This window comes from Triturus cristatus, chromosome 7, assembly GCF_964204655.1.
Source record: "Triturus cristatus chromosome 7, aTriCri1.1, whole genome shotgun sequence".
NCBI classification, from domain to species: Eukaryota; Metazoa; Chordata; class Amphibia; order Caudata; family Salamandridae; genus Triturus; species Triturus cristatus.
Window position 1 is genome coordinate 865,616,687 of NC_140590.1, and position 26,439 is coordinate 865,643,125.

At 44.8% G+C, this 26,439-nt stretch overlaps 1 protein-coding gene across 1 annotated transcript in view; it reads right to left on the reverse strand.

Moving 5' to 3' along the window:
* LOC146810772 (UDP-glucose 6-dehydrogenase-like) overlaps positions 1 to 26,439 on the reverse strand; it is a 94,040-nt gene that overhangs the window by 59,334 nt on the left and 8,267 nt on the right. The window contains exons 2-6 of the mRNA XM_085617804.1: positions 19,990 to 20,219; positions 19,198 to 19,299; positions 4,563 to 4,763; positions 4,049 to 4,246; positions 480 to 627 (exon numbers count right to left, since the gene is read on the reverse strand). Coding sequence (XP_085473930.1) covers positions 480 to 627; positions 4,049 to 4,246; positions 4,563 to 4,763; positions 19,198 to 19,299; positions 19,990 to 20,148 — 808 coding nt within the window. The 5' untranslated portion in view covers positions 20,149 to 20,219. The remainder of the gene's footprint in view (positions 1 to 479; positions 628 to 4,048; positions 4,247 to 4,562; positions 4,764 to 19,197; positions 19,300 to 19,989; positions 20,220 to 26,439) is intronic.

The window sequence follows — 26,439 nt, forward strand, 5'->3', positions numbered from 1 at the left end:
ATAAACCAGCGTTACCTATCTCACCGTGGTCCCTCGTGTATTCTTCAATCAGCTTCACAGATGTGAGCATCTAACACTTCTCTTCCTGCTACATTGCGTCCAACGTTATGTTATAGAGCTTTTTGCACCACCTAAAATTATTTCATCCTGCCTCATGACCTTGGTTTACGAGGCAAGATTTTGTTGCAGCTTCTACTTTGACCACACCTTCCATATAATTTTGTGATTGATTTAAGGGACAGGTTTCTGCTCCCAGAAGCAGATTGAATCAGGTATCACCCCTGAACTGAGGGATGAAATATTTTACCTACTTGCTAATTTAGAACAGTGATGCTGCCCATTTGTGCTTGTAAATCACCGTGGACTTTACGCATGTTAGAAGGGAGAGTATGTAGTGTAGTAGAGAGTCTGCCTGCACACCAAACGTAGCCAGAAAAACATTCCTCCTGGTTTGGGATCCTGCTCAACCATTCACTCACCGACACTGGCTTTGAGGAAACAGCTGCCAATCCGCTTGTCCATGCCCACCGCATGTGCCACCTCCTCCACGTCGGCACCTGTCATTTCACACAGCGCACTGATGGAATTGATGCTGCTAATGCGCTGTGCTAGAAAAGCATTGGAGGTCTGGAAAGAGGAAATTTCTGTTAGAGACAACACCAGGATAATTAATTTGCAAATGGCAGTGACAGTGTGTGTAGCAGCTCTCTCCAAAGGTAATATTTAAGGGAAATTGATTTATGGAATAAGTGCAAACTGAGCTCACAGGAGCCTTACTAGCCGAACACTTGTTTTAAGAGATTTTTTATTGCCTTTCTTTGATGGCTTAAACTCTTTCCTAAAACTAATCTGTTTACCATTGAATCCTTCTAAATATTGGAAAAAGCGCTAACGTGGTGTTTTTTGCTAAATGTAGGTGTGAAAAAGTTTTGTTCTCGAGATTCCCCACGAATATGGTTTATAATAAACAGAGAAAGTTTTTTCCAGTGAATGACCAATCAATGAGTCTGTATGGCCTGATTATCAGATCTGGAAACAGTAGACTGGAGCTCACGGCTGTACAAGCCATTTATCCAACTATGAAAAATAATGGGGTTGGCCTGTGTCCCTCAGAACCTGGGTATATAGTGGTATAGACTACAATGTGTTCTGTCATGTGTTGTAATTGCTTTGCGTGAAAAGATGGTGTCTAGAATATATCACCAATATATGCAGATCAAGATATGGTCTGGAAAATTAATTAAACAATATGTACAACTTAAATGGATTGCGGCCCTATATAAGACCAATATTTAACACTCCCATGGTATGATCAATGAAAGAATAGACAAAACACAAAATAACCATTAATTGTTTTGTATATTCAAAATCATATACCCAAATAATATACGCAATTTTCTTCATATATGGCTGTCCTAAACACACAAATATCAACAACATGACTGGTGACACAAAGATCAAAAAGTGCCTAACACAATACAAAACAGAAAAAATTATATCAAAACAATTAAAGAAATGTCCATCCTTCTTGTGTCAACTGGTTCATAATACACTCTATCTCGACATTAATTTAATTTAGAGGATGGTGGACCAAGAACATGGACCAATAAGATTGCCGTCAACGTTTCAACCCTAGTGTAGGTGTTAATGGATGAACATCAAGGCGGGCCTTCCTCAGGACTAGTTAAGGACAGCCTAGTTGAAACTGAATTATTTGGGAACGAGATTCTTCCAGGAAAGGATAGAGCCCACAGCAAGGGATCAGTCTCCACCCCAAAGTCTTCCAAAAGGAAATTATTCTAAAACGCAGTTCTCCCTCTGTGGGTCAATGTTCACTGTACGGGGAAAAAAAGCTCCTCCAGAGCAGGATGGAGCCCGTTGATAGAATCACCAAGTATGCACACTAATACCTCCAAAGAAGGGATTTAAATATGCCAGTCTATGGCCCAAGTCAAAATTCACAGTATGGAAGTAGCTAATTAGTTTCAGTCTTGCAGAATCTCCAGGGAATTCCGAGATGAGTTCCCACATCGTCATGGAGTATGTTCAGGTGCTTCGCTACCCACCAGACATTAGACCCTGGAGATGGACTGAGCCAAGCAAACCAACAAATCAGGGAAAATTACTGAAGAACACATCTACTCAGTTACGTTCAAAACATACTTTAAAATATTGAGATGCTTCTGTCTTAGTGACTGAACACCAGAGTTTACTATATTAGTATTAACTGTAAATGGAACACAACATAAAATGAATTGTTTTTAATATGTCTGACTCTGGTGCACTATGTATTTTATATTATGATAGGAGATTACATGTACCGTAGCTGAGTTGATACTCGTGATTGTACTAATTCACTGAATATTTGCCTTTCATCGAGAAACAATAAATGCATTTTAAAAACTGAACTGTACATCACATTTTGCAGAGGGAATTCACCTTATACGCGAGACTGCTTCTCTGTCCTTTGAGAAAATATTCATAGTTGCAGAGGCAAAATAGACGCAATTGTTGATTTCCAGATAAAGCATGTGCCCTAGGGCAGTGGATGCATTGTGAGCATAAAGTGAGCATAAAAAAGCACCGTGGAATGCCCTGCTTGTGTGCTAGATAGAGATGCTGATTATTCACTTTCTGGTTCAGCTTATACAATCTGAAGGAACGCCAAGTTCTATGCCTAGTTCTGCTGAGCTGGTGTGGTCACCGGGCTTCTGGGTGGATACACAGTAAGGCTTTGTGCCAGACAGTGTAAGATACCTTCTGTTAGTTAAGGCCAGTTCAGGTCCTTGACATGCAGTTCCCAGTTAACCGGGTTCTGCACACATAAGCATAGTGGCTCGAAGCGTCTTCCCTTTCGGTCATAGCACATGATTTGTGTTGCACGCATGAGCCAAGCCAGCCATTGTGGTTTCTGTTTGTATCAATACAAGCAGTGGACCTGTTGGGAGGATCTGGGCCCAAACAGACAATGCTTGTTTCCCTAAAGACTGTCTGACTTTAGGATCTGCTGGGGGAGCAGTGTGATCCACCGGCCTCTGGTGGAATTATTGATCCCAGTGTTCTTCGTTTTCTCCTGAAAAGTAGCATTTCAACAGCACACAATTCCTGACCTATCAGGGACTTTGTGTCCAGACCCTCCTTTCTTTTACTTTTACCTGAGAATTCAAGACAACATTTTTCATAAACACACATGGTTGACCCCAATCTTCCTTCCCATGATCATTATCTTGGGTCCAAGAGGGAAGACGGGGTTTAGTGGTTAAGCTGAAGAGTTTTAAATCGAAAGACCTGGCTTCTAATCCAGGCTTCAGTAGTCATACATGCATTACACTGCAAATATACTTAATGTAAGTTACAACTGTGGATATAAGTGAAAGCTAAATGTGTACCAACTGCACAGTTTGCAATGTAGTTCTTTTCTAATGACGTGCTCCCACTTCCCATCCCAATCATATCCTGGTTTATGTAAACTGGTCTCTATTGGAACCACACACCATAATGTTCCAAGTTTAAGATATCCTTGCTACAAAAAAATGTTCCCCTTCAGTTGCTATGCTGCTCCTTGAGATAAGCCCTTCTCTGTATTATTGCTCCTTATCGAAAGTCAATTAAAACTTTTGAATTAAAAATAAAAAGATGACATATGTTTAAAGCCCTGGTCATGGAGCGCTTGCCACCATTTTGCCAAGGTCTGGACTTTCTGCATGATGTGACCAACGATAAATCCCTTTAAAGATGACATACAAGCCCCCAATCAGCCTTGCCTCTGACATTAATCCTCAAGAATTAGATTAGATCAGGCTGAACTGGTGACTTAATGTTTGTCAAATAACAGTCTGTCCTACCTCAGTCAAAAGGCAGCACCAGGCTCCAGGTCACAGACCGTGCCATACAAGTACAGCTTTCCTGGAATTATATCCCCCTCACCTCAAATTAATGGTGCCAGATATGTTATGGGGAAATGAGTCCTAAACTAAAATGTGACTATGGGTTCGGCATTAAGATTAATGTACATGAAAGTCTGATGATATATGAAGAACACGCGTACCAGCTTTGAGAGTTCCGAAGACCATGTGTTGGTGGTCAGGATTCTGCTCTTGGGGACCCAATGCTCGTAGATGCTGCTCAGTGCCTGAATTGCCTTCTGCCCCGCAGGGGAATCGTCCCCTCCAATCAGAACTCGGTCTGGATTTTTCAGGTCTTGAATAGCTGTTCCTTCTGCTAAAAACTCTGGGTTAGATAGAACCTAGAGGGAAGAGAAGTGAACCTTCAGCTATGGAGAAATTTAGCAAAATAGACAGCACTAAAATCGGTTTAAAACAAGTCTTGGAGTTTCTTGGATCAGCTAATGGCATTCTGAGCAGTTTTATTCAGGCACCTCAAAGCTCACCCACCCTCTGAAGCAAAGCACAGTCGCCATACCATCTTACAATCATTTGTATACATGCTTCATACATTATTATACATGGAATTAGTCTTTTGATTGTTTAAACATCAACATCTGACCTCCGTCCTGAATGGTCACTCCAGCGGACTCTTGGACTTTGAGATCTATCCTTTACCTGGAAGGTGAGGTTAGACTTGGTGTTGGCGGTGAGGATCCTGCGGATGCTCTCGGCTGCTCGCACTGGCACCGTGCTCTTCTCAACAACAATCTTGTGGCCCACCGACACTTCCGCTATCTGACGGGCACAGGCCTCGATATATTTCAGGTCTGCTGCCCTGCCCTTCCCGATTCCAAAGGTCTTTGTGGGAGTGTTCACCTGGTGGAGAAGAAGACAGTCAGAATAATGGTGCGAAATATTTTGTAGTTTTGTATGGTATTCACAGACTTATTACCATATCATAGCGTACTGCAAATGCAGCCTGGAAATATCGCAGCTTCAGCTGGGCTGCTGCGAATGTTGAAAGAACCTGGAACATTCCCAGATAAATCATGACAATAAGTGGTCTGTGGTTGGTACTCGGCACTTTCTAACCTTGGTACCTGCAGTATTTGCTCTTTACTAAATACATGGTCTTCAGTCAATAAATGTGTACTACAGTGTGAGATGGAACTAGATGTCCTCTGGAGACCCAAAAATGCAGAAGCCATTGCCTTGATACTGGTTTGCTAAGCCAATATTTTTAGCTAGTGGGAGCACGCATGGGACCTGAATAGCCCAACAGGCTTGACCAATAATGCCTGAGAACGTATAGTTTCTTACCTGTCGGTGTAGTTTTGCAGCTTGAAGACTTTTCTGGATTCACTATACTGTGCATTATTCCGCCATCTAGTGGTTGGGTCTGGAATTGTAGTATTTATTTTCTTTTCTTTTGCCGCGGCCTGGTGAGCGTCGACATACCACCATTTGGTGTCCTTCTGTGACATCGAGGTGCTTCCTCCGGAAACTCCCACCTTTGGTCGCCATCTTTGGATTTTTTTTTTCTAGTTCCCTTTGTTTATTCCTCCTGTGTCATCTTCTTGGCGGAGGTGAGTGGGTTCACTAGTGAATCCAGAAAAGTCTTCTAGCTGCAAAACTACACTGACAGGTAAGAAACTATACGTTTTGCAGCGTGAATCTCTTCTGGAATCACTATGCTGTGTATTGACTTTGTAGCGGTTTGCTAGTCCAGTGGTGGCTGGGTGGAAGATGAACACTGGTTTGTGAATATATGTTGTAAGACCTTCTGTCCTACTTGTGCTTCCTTGTTCATCTGAATGTCCACACAGTAGTGCTTTGTGAACGTGTGCACTGAAGACCATGTTGCTGCTTGGCAAATGTCTTGAATTGGTGTGTTTGCTAGGAACGCCACTGTTGCTCCTTTTTTCCTTGTTGAGTGAGAGTGCGGTGCTCCTTTCAAGGTTAGACCTGACTGTTTGTGGCACAACTGTATGGCTTGTGCGATCCATCTTGCAAAAGTATTCTTTGTGACTGGTCATCCCAGAAAACTGTTTGCAAACGAAACAAAGAATTGCTTTGTTTTTCTGCATTCCTTTGTTCTCTCAGTGTAGTACATGACCGCCCTTCTGGTGTCTAGGGTGTGCAATGCTCTTTCTTCTTGTGTCTTTGGGTTTTAGAAAAAACTTGGTATTTGTATTGTCTGGTTAATATTGAACTTAGAAACCACCTTTGGCATAAAATGTGGATCCGTTCTCATGACGATTCTGTCATTATGTATTTGGAAGTAGGGCTCTTGTAGTGTTAGAGCCTGCAATTCACTTACTCTACGTAGTGATGTTATTACCACTAAAAACGCTGTCTTCAGCGTGAGCATGTGTGAAGTCGCCTTGTGTATTGGCTCGAATGGCGCCTTCATCATTTGAGCGAGTACCACGTTGAGGTTCCATGTGGGTGGTGGCACCCTTTTTGCTCCTTCAAGGAATCTCTTGACCACTTGTGATGTGAAGAAACTCTTTCCTGTTTCTCCTCTTGTGTAAGCTACGATTGCTGCCAAGTGTACCCTTATAGATGCATAGCTTAGTTTCTCCTGTAGCAAATGTGTCAAATATTTTAGTACTGTTGAATCCCTTGTGATCTTCCTTGAAAGTTTTTCCTTATGGCACCAACATGAAAAGCGTTTTCATTTTGCTGTGTAACACTTCCAATCCAATCCAAAAAACTTTATTGCGATTGCTTAAAATCATAAAAGTACAATATAAAACAGTTCATTTAAAATACATATTCCAGTTAATACAATAGCCCATCTTAAAAAAAACACAGGATGTCATAGTAATTAATCAGTAAGCAAACCCCTTTTAGAACCAATAGGTCAGTCAGTGTTGTTGCTGTATTAGTTTCCTACGAATTGACCACATCGCGAACAAAAACTTAGAAACTGCAGCCACAACAACTGGATTTAGATCGCTTCGCAGGATCCTAAAAAAATCAAGATAACTCCTAATACCCAAGTTTAAACATAATTGTATGATCCATTTTTTCCGGATACCGACATATGCGGGGCAGAAAAGCACAACATGGATCGTAGTTTCCAGTTCAGATGACCAACCAGGACAAATATGCTGGGAACTGCCCGCCCATCGATCAGTAAAGGAATAAAGAGGGAGGGTTCCATATCTGAACTGTAAGTACAGCTTCTTTGCTAAAATGGGTTGGATTGCATCAAGATCAGGTACAAAGGCGTAGTAAGATTTAACATCAAGGAAAGCATCTGTCAGACTAGATGGTCTGACTGAGCTATAAGCGTTCATTAGAAAGTAATCTTTAAAGGTTAAGGCAAGAGTTTTTTTGGAAATGCCTAGAGTAGAAGTCTCTGGGTTAACCCAGAGATGGGCAAGGCCAATATGAATTAATGTCTGCCTTACATACTGGAGCCAAGGAATCTTATCGGCCCCAAGTGTGCCCAGGATTACTTTCAATTCGTCTCTGTAACATGCTAGCTCTAGTGTACTCCAGAGCCTTTTCCAGTACATCACCGGTCTAGTGGCAATGACCTCTAGGATGGGACGGATGTTAAGATCCAACCTCAATGGCATAAGCGGCGTGTTAGTTGGAAGGGATAAGAGTTTCCTGATAAAATTGTTTTCGGTGGTAGCCAAATCATTTGCACGGGTATGGCCCCAAAGTTCAGCCCCGTACAATGTAGAGGATCGGGATTGCACACAGTAAATTTCTAAGGGAGCACTTATAATTTTTGTACGACAATTCTTATAAACTTTAAGGATGCCCCCCACAGCCTGATTAAGTTTTAGATTGGCCTTGCGCATTTGAGGGGACCAACCCATTTTATCGTTCAAGGTCAAACCTAGGTACTCGAATATAGTAACCCGGTCCAGGGCGATACCTTCCATTTTAGGATGCGGGTAGCTGGAGGGTTTTACATTAAAAGCCATATACTTCGTTTTACCTATAGTGACCACCAGGTTCCTTTTTTTACAAAAGTTGGTAAACTGATCCAACACCCGCTGCATACCCATTGGGGATTTTGACAGCAGTAGGGCGTTGTCAGCAAACATGAGGGCAGGATATTTTCTAGAGGCCAATTTTGGTGCGTCTATATCAGTGGTGTCCAAAAGATCGGCAATGAGCCCATTAAGAAAGAGAGAGAACAGGGTTGGGGCAAGGACACATCCCTGTCGTACTCCCTTTTCAACGGGGAAGGGGCCAGTCAAATTGCCATGTTTTCCATAACAGACTCTAGCATAGGTCCCATCGTGGAGAATCTTCAATTGGTAGCATAGGTATGGCGGGGCCCCCATGGCTAGCAATAGGTTCCATAACTGGTTACGATCCACCATATCAAATGCGGATTTCAAATCCACGAAGGTCATATATAGGCTACCCCCATCCAATATGACATGTTTCCAATGAAGCATCTGGAGCCTAAATAGTTGGTCCATAGTTGACGTTTTGGGTCTAAATCCTGCTTGGAGTGGGGTTAGTATATTTTTCTCTTCTATCCAGTTCTGTAGCCGTTGCAAAATGAGCCTAGAGTAGATTTTTTGGCTCACATCTATTAGGCTTATAGGCCTATAGTTACCTGGATCAAGGGGAGATCCCTTTTTAAAGATGGGAATAATTTCCGCACCCATCCAGGTTGATGGTACCGGTAAACCTTGTAAAATGGCGTTGAATAGGATTTGAAGGTAAGGGGCCCAGATCTTCGGTTCATCCTTATAAAGATCCCCGGGAATACGATCTAACCCTGGGGCCTTGTTCACTTGAAGCTGATCCAAAGCCAGATTCACTTCTGATAGGGTCCAGGGGGGAACAAGCCAGGAAGGATCCATGGCTGATAAAATAGCAGGGGGATCAACAGTCCTGATTGTGTTAATCGAATACAAGTTTTCAAAGTGAGAAGCCCAAGCGTCTTCGGAGATGTTTGGGTCAATCGGGGAGTTACCCTCCAATTTCCCAAAGTGGACAAGGTTCCAGAAGGATCTTAGATCTTTTGCCACGAGAGCTAATCTCATAGCAACCCATCTTTCCTCTTCCCACTCGGTCTTAGCAATAAGAGTTAACTTTCTATATGCCCTCCTAGCTTCCCGAATAAATGAAGGATTGCCCCCCCTGATGGCCTGTAATAAATCCTGTTTGGCTAACCTGCAGTCCTTTGTAAACCAGGAATTTTTGTTAACCAGCTTCTTTGCATTAACAGTACCTGTGGTGTAAAAGGAACCACGCAGTATTTCTACAAGGTCCTTATGGGTTTTAACCAAATCCAAGGTTCCATCAACTGCAATATTGTTGACATCTCCTTTAAACACCATATCAAGTAAGGGGAGTATTTTTAGGTACAGGCTGGCTATTGCCGTGTCTGACTGTTTTATAGTTTGCCAGCGAATCCTCTTCCCCCCCTTGTATAACTCTTAGGTTACCTACTGGAGAGGTGACCATAGCTAGCCCCGTGTTCAATAGATGGAAATTTAGAACAACTATCAAGGGATCATGGTCACTTTCAGTTCGCCTAGTTATCTTAAAGTCCAGCACATGGGGCCATAGGTCTAGACTGACCAGAACGTAATCAATCACAGTTTCATGACCCATGCCCCTGTATGTTGGCTGGCCCGGTATATCTCCGCTGAAACGACCATTGCACGCTCTCATAGAGAAGGCGTAAGTGAGGGAGGTAAGCTGGAGTACCAAAGGGGTCCAATGTTTAGCAGGGTACATGCTAGTAGATGGTATAGATCTAGCCTCATCTTCCTCAAGTGTAAGTGGGGTTACTCCGGGCAGGGGCTCAAAGTGACAATTGAAGTCTCCTCCAATCATCAACACAACATCGTCTGGAAGTAATTCCAAAAGGGTTAACAGGGAATCAAAGGTAGGTGATGGACCACCACCACGGGTAGGGCGAGAATAGATATTAATAAGTGCAATCTTAGGGGTCTTTTTATGGGACAAAAGAATGCATATTATATCGCTACTATTCGTTTCAACCCTTTTGATGTTGAAACCAAGATGAGTGCCCACCCAGACACACAGACCCCCCGAGGGTCTCCCCCGATGGCCTTTTATGGCAGGTTGCATATAAGTAATGTACCCCAGTCTATGGATAGGTTCAGTTGACCAGGTTTCCTGAAATAGGCAAATCCCAAAGGGGTCCATAAAGGAACACCCCTCTGGATTGCCAGTATTGGAAGCTAGGCCTGCGATATTCCAGCTAAGAACTTTAAGCTGGTTATCAGAATTAGGAAGAACCTCAATAGAATTAGGCTGAACGGGTACAATGTCAGTAGTTGCTAATTGGGTCACAGGGACTACCTTCAAAGCCGAAGATTGAGCGGGGGCGTCCCACGTAGAACCTAAAAAAATAGGAGAAGTGGTTCCGACTACCAAAGATGCAGAACCCACAAAGGTGGTCGCTAGTAGGTCACCATAGCCTCCATTGGCACCGGTCTCATCTACAGTGTGGGTAAAGGAAGGTAAGCATCTAACTTGTGTCTCTAGTCATTCTACCTCATCCAACAGGCTAAACCTATTATGGGTGGGAAAACCCAAAGCTTCATTAACAGGCTGCCTATCCCACATTCCCTCGCTAAATTGCTCTCTGACAACATAATTGTGGGACGGAGCAAGAGGCCTTAAGCATGGAAAGGGGGGTTTGGTAGACGGGGGGTAGAAATAACCTAGGGGAAGCGTTTTAATGTTGGAAGATAAATTATCAAAGGCGGGGCTACATATGTGGTCAACCACCTCAGGCGCTTGAAAATTAATGACACAGTCGCCACCCACATTTTTTTGTTTATGGCCCACCCAACCAACTCTTCTAGCAAACAAAATAGAAGACCGTACGTTCATAGGCAGGGGTCTGTTTGCATTCAACCAGAACACAACTTTATTTTTAAGTCCCTGAAAGGATTCTGGTCTCTTAGAGGTCAGTTTGGGAACATTTGTCAAAACAACCACGTAAGGGGCACTTTCAGGGGGAAGGTCGATCCGTGGAGATTCCAGCTGGTGAGGAACCTCAACAGGAGGTTCAGGACAATGGTTGGCAGTTGGATGGAGGCTAGCAGACATATTATTAGCAGCTGGTTTTTGTGTAAAAGGCCCCCGTCTATGACTCAAATGAGGATTACAAGCAGCTCCGCGATGCTGTATCGACTGAGTATCAGGTCGATCTTGCAAAATTATTGGGTTTTCTGGAGTGTTAGCCTGGTTTTGACGTGAAGATAAACCTGAAATAGTAAATTGTATATTTTCATCATATTTAACTAAAGCTGTCTCCAGAGCAACCAACCTATTTTCTATAGCAACCAATCTAAGGTCGAGCGGCCGCATGGCTAGATCTAGCACAGTCGACATTTTCCCAAGTAGCAAGTCTATATCTAAAAGCGGTGGGACTACATCTGGGGAAGGGCGCTCTGAGCAAGTTGGGTTGATGGTAGCTGTAGATACAGTCAAAGAAGTGTCCAGGGTATCAGGATTAGGTTTCTGAATTTTATTCCTCCTGCCTTTTGGTGATAACCCAGTTCGTTTCCTTTTAGGGATGGTACCAACTTCTCGAACTGGGGTTGCAGGCATAATGGCAGAGCCAAGTACTGAAGCGGGAACATTTGTGACCGTACCTATAGCTACATCAGTGGAAACAATAGATAAGGTTGGTGGACGAGGCTGACCATTATTAGTAGTCTGGGTGGACATAGTAGCAGGGGAAATAACAGGAGAGCGACTAGATGCAATTGTACCCAATGAGGAGCGTTTAGAAAAGAGTGGTTCCATGGACAACCGACGCTCAGTTATTGCAATTTCGTGCTCAAGTATTGAAGATGCTCTTACAATAAATTTGTCCAGCGAGCCAGCAACATGATCAGTAGCACTCGGTTTCAAGCCCCTTTTATTCACCATTGTTCTCCTGCAATTGGAACAAGATTTAAGTGTACTCACAAGACTGATGCACTAAGAGGGTATGGCCGGACCGGACTCTCTCGGGCACGAACGGGCATAAACGGGCCCGCCCTTGGCCCGGGCTTCGCCCCGGACTGCGCCCCGCACGCGTCCCGCTCACGCGTAAACTGCTATCAATTAAATAGCGGTAGGAGGTGTGGCCGGGAAGAGGATCAGGTGCGTTGGATGATTGTGAAACAAGGCACCCTGGGCCTCGCAGTCCCAGCACAACAGCAACCTCCCGAAGTGTCCACGCTATTCAGAATTCCCCCACAGTTCCAGAGCAGCTCCTCAAGGGTAATGGCAGGTAAAAATGAATTGTTTTAAAAATACGAAGTCCGCGCCTACGAGCGGCACCCCCTTGTTGCAGGTCTTCTTGCTTCTCTGAGTACTGCCATTGTGCTCTCTGGTAGTTTGAGGTGAGAAAATTCTAAGTCCTCAGAAGCCACGCCGCCATGCTTAGGCTTTCTGTTCCACTATGTCATCTCCTGAATAACTGTTTGTGTGACAACCACTAGATCCTCCCAACTCCCTGTTGCCTGTGACCATTGTTGCTGAATCCATTCCTGGAATGGTCTCATGTGCAGTTGAATGTTTGGGACTAGATGAATGCATGAAGCCATCATCCCTAGTAGTTTCCCCACTGTCCTCACTGTCAGAACTCGCCCCTTGCGGTAAAGATGTTTCTCTTTCAGAATTACTACTGTCCTCTATGAGCTTGGGAACACCTTCCCTACTCTTGTGTTGATTTCTGCCCCTAAGAAAATCTTCACTTGCTCTGGTGTTCTTGATGATTTTTCCCAATGTATTGAGAAACCGAGCTCGAACAAGGTCTCAATGACCCTTTCTATGTACTGTTTGCAAAGCTTGTATGTGCTTGCCCTTGCTAACCAGTCGGCTAGGTATGGATAAATGTGTATTCCCTGCCTTCTTAGGTGGGCTGCTACTGCTGCTAGACATTTTGTGAACACTCTTGGTGCTGACTTGAGTCCGAACGCTAGCACCGTGAATTGGTAGTGCACTTTGTTGATTACGATTCAGAGTAGGTTTTTGTGTCTGTTGTTCATGGGGATGTGCAAGTAAGCGTCCTTTAGATCTATAGTTGCCATGTAGTCCCCAACCTGTATCTGAGGTATCACCTCTTGTAAGGATGTCATCTTGAATTTTTGAGTTTTTACGAACTTGTTTAGGAACCTTAAGTCTAGTTTAGGTCTTAATGTTCCGTCTACCTTTTGTATGAGGAAGTACGTTGAATACACCCCTTTGTTCCTTTCCTTGTTAGGCACCCCCTCTCTATGGCACCCTTGTGTAGAAGTTATCGTGCCTCTTTGAGCAAATGAGACAGCTCTCTTCTTGAATGAACCTTGTGCTTTGTTTTTTTGCATGGCGGTTGTCTTGCCAGTTCTATGCAGTATCCGTATCGAATTACGTTTAATATCCATTTGTCGGATGTAATCCTCTTCCACTCCTGCAAGAAAGTTTCCTATTTTTCCTCCCACTGGTGATGAATGTTGGAGGTGTTCCTTGTTGTTTGTGACCTGATGTTTTTATATGTTTATTGGTTGTTGTGCCTTCGGAGATATTTTTAGAGTGTGCGTCATGGTTGTAGTGCAGTCACTTGGAGGTGGGCTGCTGTCCCCCTCGCTGTTGTTGGTCTCTTCCTCGAGTGCGCCCTCGAAAGGATTGCCTCCCCTGTTGGTATTGCCAACCTTGCTGTTGTTGACCCTGTTGCTGACCCTGGTTCCCTCCTTGGTAACCTTGTTGAAAGGTCTGGTGTGAAGTTACTGGCTGGTGGTTACCCCTGCCTGTTGGTCTCCGCGATGGTGTCCCCCTACGCATACCTCTGAATTGTATAGCTTCCATAGACCTTGCTGTTTCATTTTCTTTCTTCAGCTGAGTTAGCTTTTCATCCACAGCTGTTCCGAACAGTTGTTCTCCGTTGAATGGAGTGTTCAAGATGTTACTTTGAACCTCTGGTTTGAACCCTGAGATTAGTAGCCAGGTGTGTCTTCTCTCTGTAACTCCGATCATCATTTGCCTGCTTGCTGTTTCCGCAGCATCTAGGGCTGATTTTAAACATGTATTGGCCATGTTCTTCCCCTCTTCCACCAAGTGGCTTGCCCTTCTCTGGAACTGTTCAGGCAGATTTTTGAGCAGTTCGCCTACCTCCTCCCAGTGCTCTCCTTTGCCTTTCCCTCAGCCTCAAGGTCTTCGGGGTGAATGCCGAGCATGCGTTGCAGTCTTCGGAGCAGTGGTCGAGCGGCAGGCAAAGGTTACAGACCGGGTGCTGGTCCTTCTGTGCATACTTGTGGTGGCAATTGTTGCAGAACTTGAATGGTGTCTTGTCCATTACAGCGCCCAGGAAGCCCAGTGTGCACATTCTCTGTTGGACGTCGAAGTTTTGGTGTTCTATTCCTCTTCTCTGCATCCCGGTTTGCCGGTTCGAAGGCCGGAGTGTCAATAAGTTGTTTTCCTGTTCTTCTAGTCAATTTTCGTGGATTCTTCTCTCCAAAGTTCTGGAGCTCCTCCCATCTCGATCCAGAACCAACGGCGGAAAAAAAAAATCTGAAGATGGCGACCAAAGGTGGGAGCTTCCGGAGGAAGCACGTCGGCGTCACAGAAGGACACCAAATGGTGGTATGTCCACACCCACCAAGCCACGAACAAAAAACAAAACAAAAAAAGAAGAAATACTACAATTCCGGACCCAATCACTAGATGGTGGAATAATGCACAGCATAGTGAATCCAGAAGAGATTCACGCTGCAAAACTGAATTTAGGTTTAGAGGTTAACTTTTACTTTAACCTCTTCAGTGCCCATGACGAGATAGTCTCGTCATGGAGCACGGTTGCGCTGTGCCCATGACGAGACTATCTCATCATGAACCCCACCCACTAGTGCAACGCCCGGCACAGGAAGGGGAAAGGGCGTGGCACTGAAGGGGTTAAAGTGCAACATCTTTGGAATGGTAAGTGCCAGTTCAACAGTTTATGGAAAGAGAATGAAAGGCTGTAGACAACAGGATTCAGTCCTAAGGACTAGGATGAAGAGTTAAAAACACTGTTTGTCCACTGCTGGAAATGGCTTAGGAACGCGCTCTTCTGAGGTCGGGGATTAGAGGGTGTGTCAGGGGGGATACATGTGCACAACATTTACATTTCTAGATTGTGTAAGAGCAGGTCTTCAACCTGACATCACATCACTCAGTTGCTTCTTGGGTCAGTGTTAGCTAGTTGGGACTCTGAAGCAAAGGCACAGGGACACCAGCATGGAGGTTGTCATGTCCTCGAGGAGGACGAAAGACAACTGACAGAGGCCCACCATATCATAATGTATCCCTTGTGCCCTCTGAAAACACTGTTCATCCGTAAATTGACCATATCCCGCATGGAAAACATGCATCGCCACCCCACACACCACCACTTGTCTTGAAAGAAGTAAGGACAGTAGCTATGGAGAGCTTCAACTCAGGGGTTCTGATAAAATGACCAGTCCATGACCTAGAATTCAGCTGCTACCAACCTTTAATCACCCCGTAGCCATGTTTTGGGCAGTGAGCACCTTTGAATATGCTCTGGGTACATATCGGCTGTACCCCGTTCCAGAAGAGCATAGAGCTATGCTAGGATTTGCACAATAATCACGGAACACTGAACGTGTACTCACAGATTACGGAGTCCACTGGTGGAAAAATGGAACGCAGTTCAGAAAACGCCAGAGTGGCACAGTTCTATTTACCAGGTGAGGTCTTTCTAGCCTTACAGATGCTTACATAATATATAACATTCACTACTATTTTGTAGGGCTGTTTTCTTTTTATCAAAAGGGGCCTTTCCAGAAATCTAACAGAGAATACATTCAACACTGCACTCCTGGATTCACTTTTGAAACATGGTATGCATAAGCACACCTTTTATGGAAGTGTCAGAACCCTTTCAGAGTGCCAGAGGTCAAGCAGGAGCTACTGGGCCCAACTGTGGTTGTTGAGGCCTTTTACTTCTGATGTACCAGTGCCTGACCTATTTTGAGTCCAGAGCACCTGGGCATAGTACCCTTTCAGTACCTCACTCTCAGTAGTAGCATGGATCGAGCAGTCCATGGCTTCTTGGGGGAAGGTAAATGCAACGGCTGAACATAGGCTCAAAACTCAAAATACGTTGAATAGCAGCAATAGAAGATGATCCAGTTAAATACTTGCTTCTATGAAAAAAATTAGTATTTATATACAAAGACATAGTAAAATATGGCTTACACAAATAATATACACAGTACTCTAGTGTTGGATAGGCAGGTCCTACTTCCCTCTCTATCAGTAGTGGTTACTCCCCATTCACTACTGACAAAATTTAGGTTAGGCCACAGTGCAAGTCTTAGTCGTCCCACTCTGACTCTTCTAAAGTCAAAAATGTTCCAGTGTCCTCAATGCTATAAGGCAGAATAAGTCCCCTTGACCCTTTATCCTTATGATCACACACTTCCGCTGGGGTTGCTATACTGGAGATCCCAAAGTGTTCCAAGCTCAGACACCCCGGACGGCTGCAGCCACTGCCAGCATGGAGTAGTGTTGTCGGCTTTGCAGGAGCAGCAGCCAGACATATGCAGCACTCTCTCCAATGACGCAGTAAGTATGCTGATCTCTCTCACAAGTAGAGGGTCGGGCTCCAGCACTAGCAGGTCACCACAGCGGCCTTCTCTCTCAGCATTAGCGAAACCAGGTAATGACCCCAGCTCTTCGCATCGGTTCCCGCTTTGGCATTTGGAGTCGTCAACTTACCCCAGACACGTACTATGGCCAGATTGGCAGGACCAACATGCCCTCTTCATGGCAGTCCCCTCTGGCAAGTGAGTTTGCTGTATTTAACCTGCATACAGGGCATGGCCCGATCGGTGCAGCAATGGCTAGCTTCATGACAGACCCTTTTGGCATCTGGGGTCACTAACTTGAGACAAACCGTTTGGTGCAGCAGCTCTCACACCTCGCAACGGGGATCCCTTTGCCAGGATGCCCCACAGGAACTCGCTTCCACCAAGCTCTCTCCTCTTCAACAGGGCACACTGGTCTTGGCAAGCAGACAGGCATTGGTGCTGCAGGGCAGGTGGTCTTCAATTTCCCTGAGTGATAGCCCCTGACCCTGCAGGGATACTGGCAGAACAAACCCCCTAGTGCTGGTCACAGGTAGCAGTCTTGCAGCTCTTCTCCTCCTCAACATACAGTCCTACTGGCTGCCTGGCAGTTGACAATTTTGGGAGTCTCAAGCTCCCCTTCTAATAGTCCATTTTCAGTCAAAAAAGTGAACTTTGTTTTGTTGGTCTGCTTCCATTTGAAATGCCTACTTCTCTGACCTGCCCTTCCTAGAGAAAGCAGTCTGCCACAGCAGGAAACACTCAAGATCCAGAAGCCACACAAAACAGGCCATGGGAGTGACTAGAAGTTCACACTTGGATGGCAGCCACAGGGATATGTGCACCAAAGGGTTATTAAAGGGCCCTAGCCCTACTCTTTATGATTCCCTTGCCAAACCCACCTCCCTTCTCAGATGTGCCCTGGCCCCTTTCCACTGATTGACCTGTCTCAAAATCAAAGAGCACCCTTTGAAGTGTATTGAAAAGGCTGGCTCTTCCTTCCTCCAGTGTGTGTCCCACTCAGCTCTCAGGAAAGCAGCAATCCACAAATATGCCTGGGGAAATCTTCTACCTCCCCATGCGCCTCCAGTCAGCCCAGGGTCTCCCAAAATGGAACCCAGAGTCTTCCATGTAATGTACCACTCACAGGCACCCAGCACTAGCATGCAACTACATGCGCACTGCACAGAGCCAAACACTAACTTGATGTAGGCCAAGGGTGAGTTAAGCACACAGCAGCGGAACTTTACATTAGTGGGCCTGCAGGCCTCACTCCAGTGACACAGGTAAAAAAGTGTTCACTCCTACTGCTCAGTACACGGTACACTGCCTCCACTGCACTTGTGCTACTAAACTTCTGACAAGTTCAGCCTTTAAACCACCAAGTGGGTAGCTTTTTGGGCACCCCTCCCGGTCCAAGAAGACTGCAATCCGTGAGACAGGCGTAAGTCATTGCACACATGCATGAGCCGTGTTCACTGATGACCCAAAAAATCAGCACCAGGGATCCAGATATGTTTGCAAAATGGGCACTCAGAGCAGGGGTGCATGTCCGTCACAACAGCAAGTACCTACATGCAGAGCCAGCATTGTATATATTTACAACACTGTTATTTAGTCTAGGAGATAGGGAGGCATAATTAATAACAATGGTGTTTCCATGCGCGACAAAAACATTCTTTGTTAGCAATTAACATATTGAATAGTATCTGCTGTGTCTAGTTTTCTTTCATAAGAAACTCATGTATTTTCTAAAACATCAAAGATCCACTTTATGCGCCCGATTCACAAAGGGCCTCCGCACTCGTGGTGGATGCCCACAATCACGGAAGGGGCGCACTCGTGGTGGGACCTCCACACTGCATTTACACATTGTGATGGACCCACCACGACTGCAGGCCATTGTTTAATTGGGCTATATAACTTTATTCATGTTTGTTAAAATGTCTTAATAGATTAATAAAAATGTTACAGAATGTGCTGCATAATATGCATGTATCCCGTGCTGCATAATTCACTTAACACTACAGCTTAATTTGGTTTGCATTGACCCCAAGCACGACTCCAAGCCCATATAAATATACTTTACGTAAACTACATGTCAATTAGATCAGAATCTTCCAACGTTCTTAGTTCTTTCTACACTATGCACTTCATTGTGATGCTATCAATTTTCACATAGCATCTTATGCAGAGCACACAGTATTGCACTGTATCATTTATATAGTGTTTCAGAGACCTGACATCCTGTTCTTAGGTACAGGAATGATAAATGACGCCTTCACCCACACCAACAGCACTCATTTTATTGATCACTAAACAACAAGAACAAACACAGACCTCTGTTGTGGAAGCTCACCCTGCAGAAGACATCTTATCTTGCTTTTTAATAAGTATTACTCTACTTCTTGCCGCTGAAATGGGGACATCCGCATAAGAATATTTTTTTAAACTCCAAACCCCATCAACTAGGCCAACTTTGGCTCTTTTATTAACCCAAACACCAGATTTGCTAGCCATAGATTTTAAGTTGCCCCATGGCTAGTGTGTATAAGTTAGCCAGGCATGTTTTTTTACTTTGCATTTTGTAATGTGTAGTTTTCCCATATTAAATCCACGTTGACAAGTAGGAGAATGGAAACATCAGACCTTTAGTTGCTAATCATGCATAACATGAGACAGCTTAAGATTGTCGCCATTTTGGCCAGGGGTCCTGTGCATGGGAGAGAGACGTGCCAGCTTACCGAGATGAAGATAATATCTGCCCCCCGAATAGCTTCATTGATGTCTGTTGAGAAGAAGAGGTTCACACCCCGACAAGACTCCACCACCTCCTGCAAACCAGGCTGAGGAAAAAAAGAAATAGGCAGTATGAGCGGAGAAATGCAAATTTCTCGGCAGGGCATGTGCATGACTCTCGACACATGTGACAGTCACGAATTCCGCAAAAGCACCAGAAGATGGTCTTTTGAATCACAATGTTCTTAAAGAATTAATTAGCATGATCAGGCTAACACTATTATTGCAAGATTTAAGGTTTACGGAGACTACTTAAGATTTGAAAAATCCTATCCTAGAGCAGATGCCTTCACTTCTAATTAATGCCCAAATTGAGGAAGTGCACTTACATAAGACAAACCAGATCCTGATTTCGGACGCATCTTTTCATGCACCTAGATGGCTTGCAAAGCCATGCGGTGCCTTTATTCAGTGAGTGAATATCACACTGATCCAGGCAGTCAGCAGCTCTAGGGTTGGTACACCAAGTCTACATCAACGTGAAATTTGAAGATCACAGAAAATTACCAACTTGTAAAAAAAAGGTTTACATTGATCAGATAGGTTTTAGAGATGATAAATGTACATCAAATATAGTCGGAAAGATTAGAAAGATTCTATAGAAATACAGATTCAACAAAATAGATAGATAGATTTTTAACTCACATGCATTATAGTTCCTTTCTTAAAGAGGAGACTTTGTGCCAATAGTTCAGCAGCCTTCTCTACTAACTTATAACTCAATGAAAAGAGATTACCTCAAAGATGGGCAGCTGGGGAGAATTCCATGCCCTGATGCGATCTTCATTAATGTCTACCACGGTGACAGTGACTTCTGGGCACATTTGGGCAATGACAGTGCAAGTGGGACCACCAACATACCCAGCACCAATGCAGCAGATACGACTCACAGCCATGTTCGGAATGGTAATGGGAGGTCCAAGCTAGGCAATGTGACAACACTACACAATGCCTTCAGCTGCTTAGCCTGTAGGGAAATTCAGAGTATCATGATCATAATCTTCTTGGCGTCTTAAAACATGTTTCTCCACAGCCTTCTCATTCAGATAGCAGATTTATTTGCCACAAAGGAGTGAGTTAGCAGGTGTCCTTTTGGACCTCGTTGCCCTTATCGGTGATGGGCAGGGTGGCCATCTCCAAAATGGTGATGCTCCTGAGACTTTTATATTTTTTTTACCAACTTACCGATAATAATTCCAGCCAAAATCTTTCGTACCATGGATACACTCCTGTCAGAACTCATTTGGGGTAAGGGACGTAGGAGGGTGAGCTTGGCTAAACTACAATTGAGAACTGAGGAGGGAGGTTTGGGCGCTCCGGACTTTCGTGCGTACTGTATGGCCAGCCAACTGCAATGGCTATCGTACTGGCTGGCAGGGCGACATATACAAGAGATAGGCTATACACCACAGCTCCTTAATCAGGGTACTCTTCATTCACTATTATTGCCAAACGCTAAGCTACCTCCCAATCTTCCCCCCCTGCTAAAAACAGCACTACTATACTGGAGGCGGGCAATGCAGTACACTAAAAGAGTCTCGCCATACTCTTCTAATAGCCTCTTACTTGGGATACCCACCGCCACTGGGCTCATTTCTAAATGTGCCTTGTCCCACTGGACACAAGAAGGGGTGACCACAATTGGAACATTCTTAATAGACGGAATGCTAGCAGATCACGATAATTTCGCTCGCACTCAAGGGGTCCCTCAGACCCTGTTTATCCTAAATGCCACCATTTCCATTACATTAATCTTTGCTGGTCCCCCAAAGGAATAGAACCTTCCACCAAAGAGCTTGTACATGCAATGCATTTAATGCGAGAAGGACGTCACCTTACCCATTGGTTATACAAGGGCATCAAGGCACACTCAGGAACACCACTCACCCTACTCCGAACGAAATGGACCAAGAATGTGGGCAGGGACCTAACTGATAAAGAATGGGCTACCATACTAGAATTCCCTAAAAATGTATCTAGAAACGCAAAATTTAAATATATACAGTACATGATACTGCATAGGGCATAGCTTACACCACACCGTCCTAATAGAATGTATCCGAATGCACAAATCCCTTGTCCTAGGTGTCAGGAGGCGGATGCTGATATACTTCATATGTTATGGGAGTGCCCCTAATTACGAAGCTTCTGGCATACGGTCCGGTATAGAGTACAAGAAATCACTGGTACTGATGTCTGGGCGACAGCAGAAAGTTGCCTGTTGGGACTACACCAGTGTCTGAAAGGTCAGAAAGTCTGTTACAGGTTTGCGGACATGGCCATCCTCATAGCGAAGCGAGCCATCACCATGAGATTGAAATCTGCCTCCCCACCTACACCACTCACATGGCATTCAGAAATGATTCGCTGGGGCACTGCAGAGAATGCGATTATTCGTCAAGAAGAATTTCGTGGACTACGTAAATTACCCATTTCTATGGAATGGGATCAGATGCTAGAATCATTAAAAGCTAGACCCACTAGCAACTCCAACGTCCTAGAGTGCTACCACATCCCTCGCGTCCATACCAGCTAACATGACCAAACCAATCTAATTCATATATTTTAAACTGTCTTAATACACAGGAGCTTATACATGTAGATTAATCAGAAAACTGTATGGTTTCAAATGAGAGAACATAATCTACCATGAAAGTCATTTATGTAGGATGCCAGAGAAGCGAGGGGAGGGGGCATTATTAGTTTGAAGAGTAGTAGTTTATAGTTTACTGAGTAGATATGAGATTTGTACAGTATGACAGATTATTTACAGTTGTAATTCTTATTCCTTATACCAGATATACCACTATATTGCAAAATATTATTATAGATAGTTGCGTATGTATACGTTTACAGCTTGGTTACCCTATTATGTCACAAGAGTACCAATACAGAAATGTATGTGGTTATGCAGCTGTGAATTTCATATGCTGTAAAACTTGTAAACAACTCAATAAAATTGTGTTTAAAAAAAGGAGTGTGTTAAAAACAAGCCCCTCCCAGTGGTGCAACACCTTCCAATGTCTCAAAGACCTCAGCAGGAAAACTCGAGATTGGGTTTCAAGGCAGGAATAGGGGCAGCACACGAAGAAACAAAATGTGGACCAGTAACCACACTTCAAATGGCTTCTCAAGGGAACGCTTAACTTTGGGGGTCTTACCATGCCTCCTCCATGGGGGTGTTACTATGCCTCCTCCATGGGGGTGTTACCATGCCTCCTCCATGGGGGTGTTACTATGCCTCCTCCACGGGGATGTTGCCATGCCTCCTTCACAGGGGTGTTACCATGCCTCCTCCATGGGGGTGTTACCATGCCTCCTCCATGGGGGTGTTACCATGCCTCCTTCATGGGGGTGTTGCCATGCCTCCTTCACGGGGGTGTTACCATGCCTCCTCCATGGGGGTGTTACCATACCTCCTCCATGGGGTGTTACCATACCTCCTCCATGGGGTGGTAACATACCTCCTCCACCCCCACGGGGGTGTTACCATGCCTCCTCCACAATACATGTGACACTGACTGAATGGACCCACTGATGGGCGTTTTCTAAGCTACTTATTGATCTATTTCAGCTCTACTCAGAGGAGTATACCCTGGAGAGTATCCGTAGACCTTACCCCATTTACCATCGGACTGATATCATGCTGTGCATCTCTGACCCCGTGCACTGACCAGCACTGTACTTCTTACAAGAGTGAGTGAAAATTGCTCATGGTATACCATCTTTACCTCCACGGCGCATCATGATTCACCGAGCATCAGATCTCACTCACCACCTCATTTGTTTGTGCATCCAACATGCGCAAGTCCACATTCTACAAAATAGCCTTGATGCGTTCCTTATGTCAGGACAAACCCCGCGTTGGCTGCTTTGCAGTGCATCAATTATTCGTTCTTTGACAATTTCAAGTTCTATATCCATTGGGACAGAAAAAACCAAGGGCCTACCAGCGTACCCGAAGTCTCTTCTGTACTTGTTGTACACCTACTGTAGTAACGGCAACCCGCTTTGATGTGTGCTGCACCTGTCCTTGCTTTAGACTGCTGTCCTCATTCATATGAGTGAGTCGAAATAGAGACTGAAGAGATACCTGTGAGCAGCGGGTTTCCTCTGGGTTCCAGCGCCATCCTCACTCTTACCAGGCTTACTCATTTTCTTTTGCTTTTACTGAGACAATAGTGGCTGTGATATCAACGAAACTAAGATCAGAGAGTTTTGCTGCTTTGGGACCCACCCGTAACCTTATGTCCTCCACAGCTTCCTGAAGCATGACAAGCTTGATAACCTAAAACCACAGGTGGCAGCTCCTCTCCATTGCCAACTCTGTCTACGGCACTGCGGGGTGGGCCTCCCTGAGGTTTGCTCTTATATTAGGACTATGACCTGGGGAACCTAGGGTGTAGGCTCCCGGGGCAAATTTGGTTCCCCACCAGATTCCTGCCTATTTTGCTGGTAGAGCTCCCTCCGGCGAGGGGCATCTCTTGTTTGAGTATGGGGTATTCGTGCCTATGCCAGCTGGTACCAGTACTAGAACCATTCCTGGCCTGATTGGTACAGTTCTACAGGACTGCAGAGGCAGCTTTCAGCAGGAGGAGGAGCCTGGTGGATAAAGAAAACTTCAATGAGGTGGCCTCAAATGCAGTGCACCCGTTCCATGTACAGCGATCACCAGGTACACAGTCCGATAGGGACCTGGGCAACACTGAGATTTTGTGTATACCCATCCTGAACTGTAACTGCCCACCCCTTAAGCAATGATGGCTCATTGGTCCTGAGAACTCCAGATCCGATACACTTGGCCAAAGCCTTATACAGAGATGTATATATAGTAATTAAACTACGCCAGATGTAGCATGCTTCTTTGTGTGATATTGTTTTGGGGGTAGAAGAAAGTACTTTTTCTTATAAAAGATAATGCACCGACCGGACAGTCGATTTATGTACTGTTATTCCATGAGTTACTGAGTTATGAGTCTCTAACCCTCTTCCATCTCCTGAGTAAGCCTGATAATGCTCGAGTCACTACCCTGAAGGTCAAATTTTAAATGGTGTACTTGGCACTCAGTATTTGGATCTCCAAGTAGGCCGGCTCGAGGACATCAGAGGTAAAGGGACCCAATAACCACACCTTGGGCCCAGTAGCCCGTTTGCCCTGGAATACATAACCAATCCCAACAAGCAGTGTCCAGGTCAACAGTACCAAAAACTGACGATAAGCCAAGAAAATATGTTGGTTTCATATTTCTCAATTTTTTTAAAAAAAATGGTCAGTGGTGTTGATTGTGGCTGTTTCTGTACTGTGCCCAGAGAAAAGATATGTTTGGTAATTGTGTAGGAGACCGCTGACACAGATTAAGCAGTTTACAGTGTTTAAATTGTAAAAACAAAAAAAAGTTCCAGGGCCCTCGTCAGGAGGCCACTGTAGCCTGCACCACCCATTGCCCCTTCCAGCACTGCTGACAGCACCAACACAACTACAAACCCCCAGACTCATACAAGTGTGACCATTCAGGCTATTTAAGGCCTACTGAGCTAAAAGAACGGCTTGGGTGGCAGATATTAGGCATTGTTTATGTATATTGAATTAATAAGCAACTGTTGTGCTCATCTCTAAATTAGACAAACAGCTCTACCATGTGGTAAACAGTCATAAGTGTCAGTGTTGATATTTTCGTGTCGATGTCAAGCACCGAAAACCACCAGCTCAAGCTAAGCACCAGCTGTGTATCCAATATTTGTGCTACAAAATAGAGACCAATAATGGGGGAGATATTTTTGTTGCAGTCACGGCAAGTCGTACAGAAGAGATGCCAATTCAGGATGCTAATCCACACCTACAAGGCCCTGCACAACCAAGGACCAGCCTACATCAACCACCGCCTGAACTTCCACCAACCCTCCAGACACCTGCGCTCCGCCTCCCTCTCCCTCGTGCACACCCCTTGCAACAGTGGAGGACGCTCCTTCTCCCAACTCGCGGCTAAATCCTGGAACGACCTCCCTGTGCCCTCCGGATCTCCACCTCTCTCCTAGAATTCCGGAAGGGGCTCAAAACCTGGCAGTTCAACTGAACCCAGCTAAAGCTTCAAGACCCCCAGCGCCTGGATACCCTCACGTGTGATTAGCCTCACTGAATAAATCCTACTTGATTGATTTATTGATTGAGGTTTCTAAGTATCTGATTGATTATTTGTTTCTTTGGGAAGGTGCAAACAGTGCTTTGGTGAGCAGAGGTTTTTATTGTGCTAATAATATGGAAGTAAGGAGTCAATGCTGAGTTAGCTAGGATAGGGAGAACTGGATCCAGTTAATAACCGTTCACAATCTTTAGAGACTGTTGTGCAGAGGTTACAACAGGAGTGCAGCTAAAGTGTTCTTTGAGAATTATGGACACTCCACCTCCTGTCGGGTTCCTGTTTCTTTCAGCAAGGTGCTGTGCCCTTATGGAATGATCATGTCCGTGAGTTGAGGAGAAAAGCGTGCAAGCCATCTATCCCCTGAGAAAGGAGTGCCAGTCGTGTGCCCAGTAATCCTGCCTGCGATGCATGGTGAATTAATTGGTTGTCACAAAGCGACAGTTCAGTAAAGTCACTTTAGTTTGTTGGGCTGCGGCCTTTATTAGTTCATTGGTCTCCGCTGTGTTTTATGCGAGACATCGCTTATATGGGCACCTGTAGTCGTAGATGTTGCAGTGGTATTGTTGCAGTTTTCGGATTCTCCTTCGATAATTGTAACGTAAGGGCGGGTTTCCAAGGCCGCCATGCTGTTGTGAGTAAGGCTGCTTCAGTAGCCTGCCTGGGTGTCCCTCTGCCAGTCTTTAGGGCACACTACAGGGAACTAATCGGGTCGACAGGAAAATATATTGATGCTTTTGCTGTGGACTTTAGCAGCACACTCACTCAAGCATTTGTAATATTTGACGGAATGTATTCATTTAAGCACAGTGTTGACACGAACAAATGGAAAGGTCATTGTCAGTCATTTCGAAGCTAAATTACCTACACTTGACAGTGCCCGCGATACGGGATGGGTCAGCCCCCGCCCCTCCCCGGCACAGTACACTGAGGAACGTGTGGTGGTTGTCCATGTACTTTGCACCCCCGCCCCCCCCCCCCCAGGTTTCCTTAAAAAATGTAAAATGTAAATTGATACTTGTATAGCGCACTACTCACCCGCAAGGGTCT